Source organism: Mus caroli, chromosome 2 (genome assembly GCF_900094665.2).
Source record: "Mus caroli chromosome 2, CAROLI_EIJ_v1.1, whole genome shotgun sequence".
Taxonomy (NCBI): domain Eukaryota; kingdom Metazoa; phylum Chordata; class Mammalia; order Rodentia; family Muridae; genus Mus; species Mus caroli.
The window spans coordinates 34,942,113-34,954,836 of record NC_034571.1 but is presented as its reverse complement, the minus strand read 5'-3'; the positions used below and the strand labels follow the sequence as shown (position 1 = coordinate 34,954,836).

Genomic DNA, 12,724 nt, shown 5'->3' with positions numbered 1-12,724 from the left:
ATGGTTGTGAGCCACCATGTGGTTGCTGGGATTTGAACTCTGGACCTTCGGAAGAGCAGTCGGGTGCTCTTACCCACTGAGCCATCTCACCAGCCCCCAAGTATATCATCTTAAAAACAAAAATAAGCCGGGCGGTGGTGGCACACACCTTTGATCCCAGCACTTGAAAGGCAGAGGCAGGCATATTTCTGAGTTCCTTGCCAGCCTGGTCTACAGAGTGAGTTCCAGGATAGCCAGGGCTATACGGAGAAACCCTGTCTCGGAAAAAAAAAAAAAAAAAAAAAATTAGACCATTACATTTGGTGAGAAATTAATAATGAAATAAAGCCTGTGCTATTAATGTAATTGTTTGAATTTCGTGCTCTGTATCTGGACTCCCTGTTACCTTTGAAGGTTTTATATATCTTACTCATCTTGTTTACTGGGGTCCTGTAAACAAGGTCTGTGCCTGCCACTTGCATCCCTGTCCACATGGCATCTTCAGGGAGACAGGGTTTTTCTGTTTTGTTTGCTATCTAGCACCTGAGACAGTATCTGCTCCATCTCCTCAATGAGTATTTACTGAAAATGGACCCTGTTATTCTGTTTCATAGCTTAGTTTGGTCTTGAACTTGAGATCCTCCAGTCTCAAGTAATAGGCATGGATCACCAGGCAGTTTGATTCAGTTTTTTAACTTAGAGGGTTTTTTGGTTTTTAAGATTTATTTTATTTATATGAGTACACTGTAGCTGTCTTCAGACACACCAGAAGAGGGTATTGGATCCCCATTACAGATGGCTGTGAGCCACCATGTGGTTGCTAGGAATTAAACTCTAGGACCTCTGGAAGAGAAGTCAGTGCTCTTAACCACTAAGCCATCTTTCCAGCCCAACTTAGAGGTTTTTAAAAGTGACTATGTGTGTATGGGGGCGGGGGGGGGGAGATGGAGGGAGGGAGAAAGAGAATATGAATGAATGAATATATGTAAGGTTGTCCACAGAGACTAGAAGAAGGATATAGAGTTACAGACACTTGTCAGCTGCCTGACATCAGGGCTGGAACCAAACTTCTTGGGACCTCTCAAAGAGTAGGGGGTGCTCTTAACTGCTGAGCTATTTCTCTATCTCCTTAAATGTTTTTGTTTACAACATACACAAATTGGGGAGTGGGTTGTGCATTATGAAGTTCGGGACAAACTCAAAGTCAGTTCTTTCCTTCTGTCATTTGGTTTCTGAGGATCAAACACGTTGTCAGAGATGGCTGTAAGCACCTTTACCTGCTGAGCCATTTTGCCAGCTATACCTTGTTATTTTAGATAGAGTCTTTCACTAGGACCTAGAATTTGCCTAACCTTCTAGGTTAGTTGGCCCATGAGCCCCAAGTTCAGTTGTCTTCCCAATGATGGCATTATAAGCACGTTACTGTGTTTGCTTTTTCCACGTTTGTTAGACATTGAACTCAGGTACTTACACTTATTTGGCAAGTATTTTACCAACTAAGTCCTAAAATTTAAATATAATCTGATATGTCAGACATGGTCACCTGTGCCTATAGTTTCAAATATTTAGGAGATTGAGGTGGGAGGATCACTTGATCCTATAAATTCAAATCCAGTCTAAGCAGCATCACCAGACCCTGTATCTAAGTGAATATATACAACCCAGCATTGTCTGTCAGAGGACCCTACAATAATCTTCAAATGCACATAATTTGAAGGATTAATTGTGAGGAATTAGTCCAGTAAGATGATAATTGCAAAGTCAGCAGTGGATAAGGAATGTAGGGGAGCCTGGAGAAAACCAGTTCTAAACTTCCAAGGTGCTAGTCACAAAGGATGCACTTCATTTCCAGCTACGAATTGCACCTATGTGGAGTAAGTGCTTTCTTTTAGAGATGCTTATTGCAGGTTCTGGATGCAGGTCAGTTGTTAGAGTGTTTGCCCACCATTCATGAGGCTCTACTTGTATGCTCAGTACTTGGGACATAGAGGCTGGACGATCCAAAGCAGACTAACCTGGATTTTATGAAACCCAGTCACAAAAATTTAAACACTGGCTTACTATAGAACTAAAGTTAGGGCTTTTATTGAGAACGGATTACTAGAGTATCTTCTGCCAGGCTTCCAGAGGGAACATTGAATATCGGGGTTCCCCTTAAAGTGTCTTATTTGCTCTAACCAGACAGAGTAAGCCCAGTCATGTGACTCTTCCCACTTGTAGCTTCCAGAAGCCAGCCAAAGCTAACTTTATAAACTGGCCCTCAGGCCTATTGTAATACTACACAGTATGTTTTCATGTGTGTGTGTGTGTGTGTGTGTGTTTATGTGTAAGTAGACAAAGTTTGATTAGCAGGCAGAAAGTGAATGACAGTGCTATCTCCTTTAGCACTATCCAGATCAAGTCAAGAGCAACACAGACTAGGACCCATGTTGTGATCGATTTCTTGAGAGTTGGGAATGGAGACCAGGACCACATATGTGATAGGCAACCTTGGAGGTGGATCCTTCCTTCCTTCCTTTCTTTCTTTCTTTCTTTTTTATTTCCTTCTTTATTTTTATTTTTTAATATTATTTTATTTTTATTTTTTACATTCCATATTCCATTCCCCACGTCCCCCATCTACCCTCCGACTGCTCCACATCCCACACCTCCTCCCCACCCCCAACCCCACCTGACCTCTAAACTCCCTGGGGCCTCCAGTCTCTTTGATTAGGTGCATCATCTCTGAATGAACACAGACCTGTAAGTCCTCTACTGTATGTGTGTTGGGGGCCTCATATCAGCTGATGTATGCTGTTTGGTGGTTCAGTGTTTTGAGAAATCTCGGGGGGCCAGATTAATTGAGACTGCTGGTCTTCCCACAGGATCGCCCTTCTCCTCAGCTTCTTTCAGCCTTCCCTATTTCAACAGGGGTCAGCTGCTTCTGTCCATTGGTTGGGTGCAAATATCTGCATCTGATTCTTTCAGCTGCTTGCTGGGTCTTCCGGAGTGCAGTCATGCTAGTTCCCTTTTTGTGAGCACTCCATAGCCTCAGTAATAGTGTCAGGCCTTGGGACCTCCCCTTGAACTGGATCCTACTTTAGGCATGTCACTGGACCTTCTTTCCTTCAGGCTCCTCTCTATTTCCAACCCTGTAATTCTTTCAGACAGGAATAATTATGGGTCAGAGTTGTGACTGTAGGATGGCAACCCCATCCCTCACTTGATGTCCTGTCTTCCTGCTGGAGGTGGGCTCTATAAGTTCCCTCTTCCTACTATCGGGCATTTCATCTAATATCCCTCCCTATGAGTCCTGGGCGTCTCCCACCTCCCAGGTCTCTGGTGTACTCTGGGGGTTCCCCCAACCTCCTATTTTCTTAGGTTGCCTGTTCACATTCTTTCTGCTGGCCCTCAGGCCTTCAGTTTTTTTCCCTCACCCAATACCAGATCAGGTTCTGCTCCCACCATTCCCAACCTCCCACTTGTGGTTGCTTTCTTCTCTCCCAAGTGGGACTGAGGCATCCTCACTTGGCACTTCAACTTGTTGAGCTTTTTGAGTTCTGTGGACTATATCTAGTATTCTGTACTTTTTTTTTTTTTTTGGCTAATAACCACTTATTAGTGAGTGCATACTATGCATGTCCTTTGGGTCTGAGTTACCTCACTCAGGATATTTTCTAGTTCCATCCATTTGCCTGCACAAGTCAGGATGTCCTTGTTCTTAATAGCCGAGGAGTATTCCATTGTGTAAATGAACCACATTTTCTGTATCCATTCTTCTGTCGTGGAACATCTAGGTTGTTTCCAGCTTCTGGCTATCACAAATAAGGCTGTTCCTGTAGCATGGTGGGGCATCTTATGGATATATTCCCAAGAGTGGTATAGCTGGGTCTTCAAGTAGATCTATTTCCAATTTTCTGAGGAACCACCAGACTGATTATTTCTTTCATTTGTTCATTTGTTTGGAGACATAGTCTTATGGAGCACAGGCTGGCCCCAGCTCTTGGCCTCCTGTCTCCACCTCCCAAGGGCCAGGGTTGCCAGAATTTCCACTGTGCATGGCTTAGAGTATTGTGCTAGGTTTTTTTTATTTTTATATAACTGACTTTATTAATCTTAGCAATAGTAATAGAAAGAGCTTTCAGGCCACAAAAATAACTTGCCATGTTTTGGGCCACCACCTTTATTGCTTGCCTTTTTTCATTTAGATTTTTTCATTGCTTTAATATTCATCCAAATATGTAGTACAAAAGGAATGGAAACAGCATGTTTTTTTTTTCTAGATGTGTAAAAATCACTGTTATACATACAGAAGTCTTATGTGTTTTCAGATCCTTTTCTGGACTTTTCATTCTGCTCCATTTGTTTTCTGCTCACTCTTGTACCAGTGCCACACATTTCAATCTCTGAAGTTTTAAAGCATGCTTCAATATCTACTGAATCTTTTTTTACTTTCCTAACTAATTTTACCATGTGAACTTCAGCTTTTTCTTTCTCTCTTTTTTTTTTCTTTTGTTTTGTTTTGTTTTGTTTTTTCATGACAGGGTTTCTCTGTGTAGCTGGCTATCCTGGATCTTACATTGTAGACCGGGCTGACCTTGAACTCACAGAGATCTACCTGCTTTCACCTCCCAAGTGCTGAAATTAAAGGCGTTTGCCAACACACCAGGCACATTTTTCTATTGTGAGGAAAACACCAGTAGCTCTTTATTGAGATTAGTTGAAATTGTAATGCATTATTGACATGACATTTTAGGGTGGGTTTATCAGTAAGAACATAGTGTGCCTTTCCATTTGTTTTTCTTTGGTTTTACCCTTTAGAATTTTTTTTTTTTTTTTTTTGGTTTTTCAAGACAGGGTTTCTCTGTATAGCCCTGGCTGTCCTGGAACTCACTTTGTAGACCAGGCTGGCCTCGAACTCAGAAATCCGCCTGCCTCTGCCTCCCAAGTGCTGGGATTAAAGGCGTGCGCCACCACGCCCGGCCCCTTTAGAATTTTTAACTCTGTGGTTTATTCAGTTTCATCCTAGGAATTATTTGTGTTGCTTCACCAAATAATTTATTTAAATTGTATTATTATAATTGGTCTACCTTAAGAGAAATGATATCCTAAATTATGCAGAGTCCACTTGCAGTCTGACTGTTCCCTTAGTTCTTGCTGTAATAAGCACTTCGGTATTATCCTGTGTGAGGTGTTGCCATGAGTCTCAGAAAGGGAAATACCTTTGAGGCAGAAAGCTAGACCTTCTTGAAAATTTGCCCCAGTGTACCCCATGGGAACACTGTTTCTAGAGACCCAGATGACCTGTACCTGCAAAGCTACAATAACATATTCACTATAATTTTAAAGACCAATAGTCTATGTAGCGAACATCATTGTTTTGGTGACAATCCTTTTTAGCATGTTGGTATTGAGACATGAACCATATGTCTGCAACTGCTGCTGTTCCCACATCTGTTTATAACTTAAAAAGCCCAATCTGTACACTTGTGATGTATACTGAAAAATTATTAGGTAACTACAATTTGTCAAATCTTTAATAAAAGTCTTAAATTCTTATATATTGCAGAATTTTACAAATTTATTTGGACAGCCACTCGTCTGCCTTCTTTCTCCCACGGCATATCCAAAAGCTTTGCAAGGTAAGTTCTTGGTGCCTGTTACACCAATAGGTCTTTAATGAATACAGACTGTATTTGTTATGACCTCCCATCATAATTAAACATAGATGTGTGAAACTTGTAGCAAGCATTAATCTGAAATAAACCTGGAATCCTTGCGGGCAAGGCTTCCCTAATGTGCGATGTATGATTAGGCCTTGAGAGAATTCAGATCTGAAAAGGAAGTAGTTTGATCCTTTGCTGTAGAAGACTTCCTGGTTTTTATAGATTTAAAAATTGGTTCTGATTTTTCTTGTCATACCCATATAGCATGATTTTTCTACATCTTTGATTACATACCTTAGGCATCTTTGAAGACCGTAGAACTCCTGGCCTAGGAAACTTCTCAGGCTATGTGTAAAAGTTAGGATACTTGAATTGGCACAACTTCAAAGGCTTTTTTTTCTTTTCTTGTTTTGTTTTGCTTTCTGTGAATTTTTATCTTATACTTTTAAAATACAAATTTCTTCAGAATTCACCAGAAGGACAAGTTTGTTTGGGCCATTTTGCCAGTGGCTACAAAGGGAAGCCTTTTTACCCTTAGTATTTTGTCCTCAATAGGTTACACATAAGATCTAATTCTAACTCCCAGTCATTTCCTAGGTCAAATGTTAAGTGAAACTTCACACTGTCTTAGCAGTACTTGAACTGTTTCACTGTCTCCCTGACTGTGAATAGTGCCGATGTCTCTCTGTGGGAAATGGCATTTCACTGCTACTTCCCAGCCCGAAGTCCTGTCTGCTGACATAGTTTGACACAGGAAGTGATGGTCAGCACTTGAATGCCTGAGAGAAGCTGGAGACTTACACCGTTGTTTTAAGGTAAGTTCTGCTATTTAACAGGGAAAATCTTGTAGCAGTTCTAAGTTCACATAACCAAACCAAATCCTAAGGGATAGAACTTACCTTCAAACAACGGTAAAATTCTCCTGCTTTGAGGATTTTGCATCCTGTTTCTTACAGTTTCTGGAGGAACATAACCTCTTCCCACTACTAGAGAGTGCTGTCATCATCCTGTTCTAATGTAGTTTTACTTAAAACTACATAGTCAAGTGTTAATACCAAAATTCAATTAGAGAATTCATTGCACAGAGGAAGAAAACACAGACTTACGGATGCCAACTGAATTTGAGTCCCAACCTAGCCTCTTGTAACTATGTGACTTTGGAATTTTATTAAGCCATTTTGTGCCTCAGTTACTTCATCTATCAAATAATAATAGTACTTAACCCTGTAGCACAGTGCTATGTATCTAGAAAGCACTCAGTATATGCTGTTAATAATTCACGTCCTTAATGGGGTTTTTTGCCTAACATCCTATCTTTATACTATAAAATTTAGACTACAAATGTTTTTAAGTAAAATACATCTACCAGATTGAATATTCTTGTATTGAAAAATTTAGAATTTATTCAATAACATTGTTGCTGTTGACATCTACAAAAGGGCTTGGATACTCTGGCCACAAAGTAGTAGATGTATTTGATAAGGTTCCTACATTTTTTATGTCTGTAGTCTATCCTTAGTGAAACCATACTTTATTCATTCAGTATCAGGCATTGTACTAGGCACTGAGAAACAGCATTGCATCTGGTAATACAGTTGTTTCTTGTAGAACCAATGCTTAGTAGAAGGCAGAGATGACCTAACAGGAGGAAGCATGGGAGAACAAACAAGGAACTGTTACTAACACAGAGGAGTACAGCAAGGGGAGGGATGGTAGATGGAGATGAGGAATGACTGAACAGGAATGTTCCAGCCAAGAAATTATACTTGTCATAGCCCTGAGCTATGAGAGCCCATAAAACGCTTAGAGAAGTTAAAGCAGTGGCTCTGGCTGAAAGGACTGTGTGACTGAATGATAAAAACCCTTTCAAGATTGGTGATATGACTGGAGAGGTTTGAGTGAAAGATGGTCAACAGAGGAGGGTGAAAGAGCATGCTGAGAGAATGAATTAGAGGGACACTGAGAGAAGTAGCAGATGGTGGGGTTGGGAGCCCAACAGTGGGCTAAATGTTGAGCCCTCAGATGCTGCACGATTTGCTGGGAGACAGAGAGCAAGAAGACAGGAGTCTGTAGCTCAGGTATTGGTAGAAATCCTGAGTCTTAATGAGAACCTGCATTAAAGAACTGTAGGGGAAGCATATGTTGAACTCAATGAAGTTGAAAATAGCCTAGCGCTGTTCAGTAGAAAAGTAGGATAAGTTACAGAGCTACAAGTATTATTAACAGTATGCCTTTTTTTACTAAGACATTGAAGTCTGGGATGCATTCATAGTCTTAGTTTGGAGCAGTCAGCCCTTGTGTACAGTGGGTCACAGGACAGTACAGAGCCGGAACTAGAGAATTCAGCTGTAGTCTTTGAAAATTAGACATCTGTGAGCATGAGTAGCAACTAATATCCTAAGAGTTGGTGAGATTGTAGTATGTAGGGCCAAAGAAAGAAAATGTTGGCATTGAAGAGCCAGCCAGAAAGCCAGAAGTGATATCATCCCACACTTGGGAGGTAAAAAAGACAGGAGGATCAGGAGTTCAGTGTTGTCCTTAGCTACTTCATGAGTTCAAGGCCAGCCTAGGCTCCATAAGACCCTATCTCAAAAAGGGCCTGCCTGGGTTACAGAGAAGACAACAAATCATGAAAGTATGCAAATCAGATGCTCATCAAATACTTACATCATGGATGCTTCATGGTCAACACTTGCCACATTCAGATGAAGTTGGCTAGTTGTTGTTCAGATAATAAGGAATGTGTTTATCATTCATAATGAAGGAGACTGTATTTTTATTTTATTTAGATGGAAATATGCCTAGGATGTGTTTTCATAGCTTCAGGAAGAAGCTTCTTGAATTGTGATTTACTGATACAGCTTTAATTTTACATATTATCAGTATATTAAAATATTCCTCATGTGTTTGCTAACCCTTTGTAAAACTCTTGTCTGTATGTAACATGTTTGTTATTACAGATCAGTCTCAGCGAGGTAGCCTCTTCACGCTCTTTTTGAACAATCCTCTAATGGCCTTCCTATTTGTGTCTGGATTGTCAAGCATGCGTAGAGGCCTGTGGGAAAAGTGTCAAGAATATCTTCGAAAAATCAACCGTGATATTGCCCAGCTACTGACCCATTCACGTTCAATAGGTACCCTGCTAATCTACCTGAACACTTAACCAAAGCTTACTGTAGTGGCGTAAACGCTTTCCTGCTATGTATTGTATAGGTTGTTCTAAAGGTACTTATCCCAGATATGAAAGTCATGAAGCCTTTCCTTAACTTAGTTTCCTATTGAAGTGTCATTTTCATGTCACCTCCTTTCCCTGTTGCTTCCTCTCTGCAGATCAGGCCTTCCTCCAGTTTTTTGGAGATGAATTTCTTCGATTGCTTCTCACAAGGTTTGTCTTCTGTTCAGCCACCATGAGGATGCACAAGGCCTTTCGGGTAGGCAGAGAACCATTAAAAACCAAGTTCACCATTTTAATTTGTTATTGAGTGTTTTTTATTATATTTTACTTATGTTAAATAAAGTTTAAATAGATACAGAATAGTATTTAAAAGTAAACATGTGTAGCATTAAGATGAGTAGTATTATAGGCATGGTGGTGCATGCTTGTAATACCAGAACTCAGAAGTTCAAGGTCAGCCTGGAAGTCACAGTAAAAAGTTATCTCGAAAAGCTGAAACTAATAGATAGAAAAAGATTAACAATACTGTGGCACATGTTCCCATTAGGAACAGTTTTATGAGCTGCTTAATTCCCAGTACTTCAGAGGTAGAGGTCCAAGTTCAAGGTCACCCTTGGCTACCTACTGAGTTCGAGGGTAGGCTGGGATATATAAGACACTGTCTTTACTTGGGGATACTGCTGTGGGTCCTGCCAAATCTCCCCTCAAATGCAACTGATCCTCTAAGTGGTGTAACCATTTGCCTTTTATTAAAACCTTGTATATTTTCATTTCTGTCTAGCATATGACTGGATTTATATTGCTTTATTTCTGTCAGTGGTATTCTAAGGGCTAGAGATATAGCCCAGTGGTAAAATGCCCACATCACACACACACAGTGTCCTGAGTTCAATCAGCAGCACTACTAAAAAATAAAATACATATATGCCCAAGTACATGTATATGTATGTACATGTATGAATGGCATGTTGCTACAATGAGCCATGTTGATTACAGTTTGCATTCTTTAGTATTGACTCAGTTACTTACCATTCTGCCAATAATAGATATTTGGATTGCTTCCAGATGTTTATTATTGTATAAATGATACAGTAATAGTTGGTGTACACCTTTAACCTCAGCACTCAAGAGGCAATCAGGAGGATCTCTATGAGTTTGAGGCCTACCTAGTCTACATAGTGAGCTCCAGGCCAGCCAAGGCTACATGGTGAGACTTTGTTTAAAAAAACTAACAATGAATAAAAAGATCAGTAAGACAAAGAATAGTAATAATAAACAAAACAAAATGCACACAAAATACATGTTTTATATTGGCCGGCTACTCTTGGCCATGGGACGTGTCCTGGAGTATGATAGATAAACATAGTAATACATCATTGTAGAAAACTCATTTTCCTTTTCCCAGAAGGTGACAATTACAAAGAGGTTCTTGATTGGGGTTGGGATTTTATCTGGTTCGTACCTGTGCTAGTCCTTCTGCATCTATCAGTCTCTGTGAGCTCATGTGTATATCACACCTGTGTGTCTAGAAAGTCTTTTCACCTCTTTTTTTTTTTTTTAAGATTTATTTATTTTACATATATGAGTACACTGTAGCTGTCTTCAGACACACCAGAAGAGGGCACTGGATCCCATTACAGATGGTTGTGAGCCACCATGTGGTTACTGGGAATTGAACTCAGGGACTCTCAAAAGAACAGAGCAGTCAGTGCTCTTAACTGCTGAGCCATCTCTCCAGCTTTTCACCTCTTTGTCTGCATAGATCCCTGAGCTCTGGGTATTATAGTGCTTTCTTGGACCAGGTCTCTATTTAATTAAGCATGAGGCTTCCTAGATAGCTTAAAGCATTTATCATTTAGCTGGGGCAGACTCTCAGCTAGCTTCTAACTTTTTTTTTTGGGGGGGGGGGGCTGGAGACAGGGTTTCTCTGTGTAACCCTGGCTGTCCTGGAACTCACTCTGTAGACCAGGCTGACCTCAAACTCAGAAATCCGCCTGCCTCCACCTCCCAAGTGCTGGGATTAAAGGTATGTACCACTCAGCAGCAAGACATTGCCAGATCCTTCTCTTAGGGTTGCCTTTAGGCAATGAGGGTTCATCTTTTGGGCATGTGAGGAAAGACAAGCATTTACATATGGAAAACTGGGTGATGGGCCATAGATATGACGTTACCAAAATCCTGCCAGCATGTAACTCTCTGCCAAGAATTAACAACTGAAAATACAGTTACACACCTTCATACGATGTGAAGAAAGGTCATCCCAGCACCTGGGGGTGGATTAATGAAGACATCTGTTTAGGATGGAATGCACCACAATCCTGTTCTCTCCACATTGTCCAGATGCAGGTCTTCATGTTATACTATATTTACTGCAGTAAGTTTTCTAATAAGATTTGAGAGAATGCACTGAACTGAGTCCTGGCCAAGTTGGTATTCAGGGTTTTTGGGTTTTAATTTTTTTTGCTTCACTACAGAACATTAGGGAGGTTTTTTTTTTGAGGGGGGGGTTGTTTTGGTTTAAAGCTTTCTACAACTTGTAGTTTCAAAGTATTCTGCCACATACCTGCATCTTGTTTCTAGCTTGGCTTTGTATAATTGATATAGTCTCACCATGTAGTCCAAGCTGGCCTTGAACTTCTTATCCACCTGCCTCAGCCTCCTGGTGCCAGGATTATAGGTATGCCCCACAATGTATGCTTACAGTGAAACGCAAAAAGCTGAAGTATACCACTGTATACATAGTATTATTGTGGATGCAAACTTCTACTACACCATACAACAGCATCATTCCAGAATGTTTTCCTCTCTACCCTTCTGGGGAGTCTGGGGACCACTGCATCACAGAGCTACTCAGATGATAGTTTTTACACTGCTGTATCATGAACCTGAATCACATTGGATAGAGTATTGTATAAAGCTGTTACTAAGATTAGTGCATTTTTTTGTTTCATATATCACTAGCTTGTTTGTCATTATTTTTATGTGTGTGTGTGTATAAGTGTTTTGCTTGCGTGCGTATATGTGTACCACATGAATGTCTGGTGCCCATAGAAGAAAGAAGATATCATCAGATCTCCTAGAACTGGAGTTTGGGATGGTTTTGGGAACCAAGCCCAGATCCCCTACAAAAGCAACAAGTGTTCTAAACCACTGAGCTGTCCCTCCAGCTCTACTCAGTTTATTTTGTTTCTGAGTAGTAGTCCATTGTTCTGTTGTTGCTGATCCCCTGGACAGCTGTAATGTAGCTATCAATGAAACTCTGCTTCAATACAAAGTAGAAGACCTTGTGTGAGTCTTTGCAGATTTTCAGTTTTGGCTTTGAATTTTTGTTATGTTCCTCACATACAGAAAAGACTTTAGTAAAAAGTGTCTTTTATGTGGGCTGGAGAGATGACTCAGTGGTTAAGAGCACCAATTGCTCTTCCAGAGGTCCTGAGTTCAATGCCCAGCAACCACATGGTGGCTCACAGCCGTCTGTAATGGGATCTGATGCACTCTTCTGGTGTGGCTGAAGACAGACAGGGACAGTGTACTCACATAAATAAAATAAAAAATCTTTGTAAAAAAAATAAATAAATGGGACCATGCAACGTGGCCCTTCCCAATTAAACTTTTTTTTTTTTTTTTATTGCTGACTTACCACTAGGCTTCAGCTTGGTCAGTAACTTTAAATTTTCAACTTGTATGGAAACACAAGATCTTTTTATTTTCAGTCTCTTCAGAGGTAATTATTAGGAAACTCAGACATGGCTGCCCTGCCTCTATTCCTACTCCTTGTTGTACTGGCTGGTTTTATGTGTCAACTTGACACAGGCTGCGGTTATCACAGAGAAAGGAGCTTCAGGTGAGGAAGTGCCTCCATGAGATCCAACTGTAAGGCATTTTCTCAATTAGTGATCAAGGGGGAAAGGCCCCTTGTGGGTGG

The 12,724-nt window shown here is 40.5% G+C and overlaps 1 protein-coding gene across 4 annotated transcripts in view; it reads left to right on the top strand.

Annotated features, from left to right (window-relative positions):
- The window catches only part of Scai (suppressor of cancer cell invasion), a 110,915-nt gene that overhangs the window by 96,866 nt on the left and 1,325 nt on the right, over positions 1–12,724 (top strand). For 2 of the 4 annotated variants that reach the window (XM_021149060.2, XM_021149052.2), the window contains 3 exons: positions 5,528–5,600; positions 8,585–8,758; positions 8,955–9,055. In XM_021149060.2, the coding sequence (XP_021004719.1) occupies positions 5,528–5,600; positions 8,585–8,758; positions 8,955–9,055 (348 nt within the window). Of the gene's footprint in view, positions 1–5,527; positions 5,601–6,221; positions 6,440–8,584; positions 8,759–8,954; positions 9,056–12,724 lie in introns of those variants that run through there. The other 2 variants (XR_003835591.1, XM_029472852.1) reach the window with 2 other exon arrangements.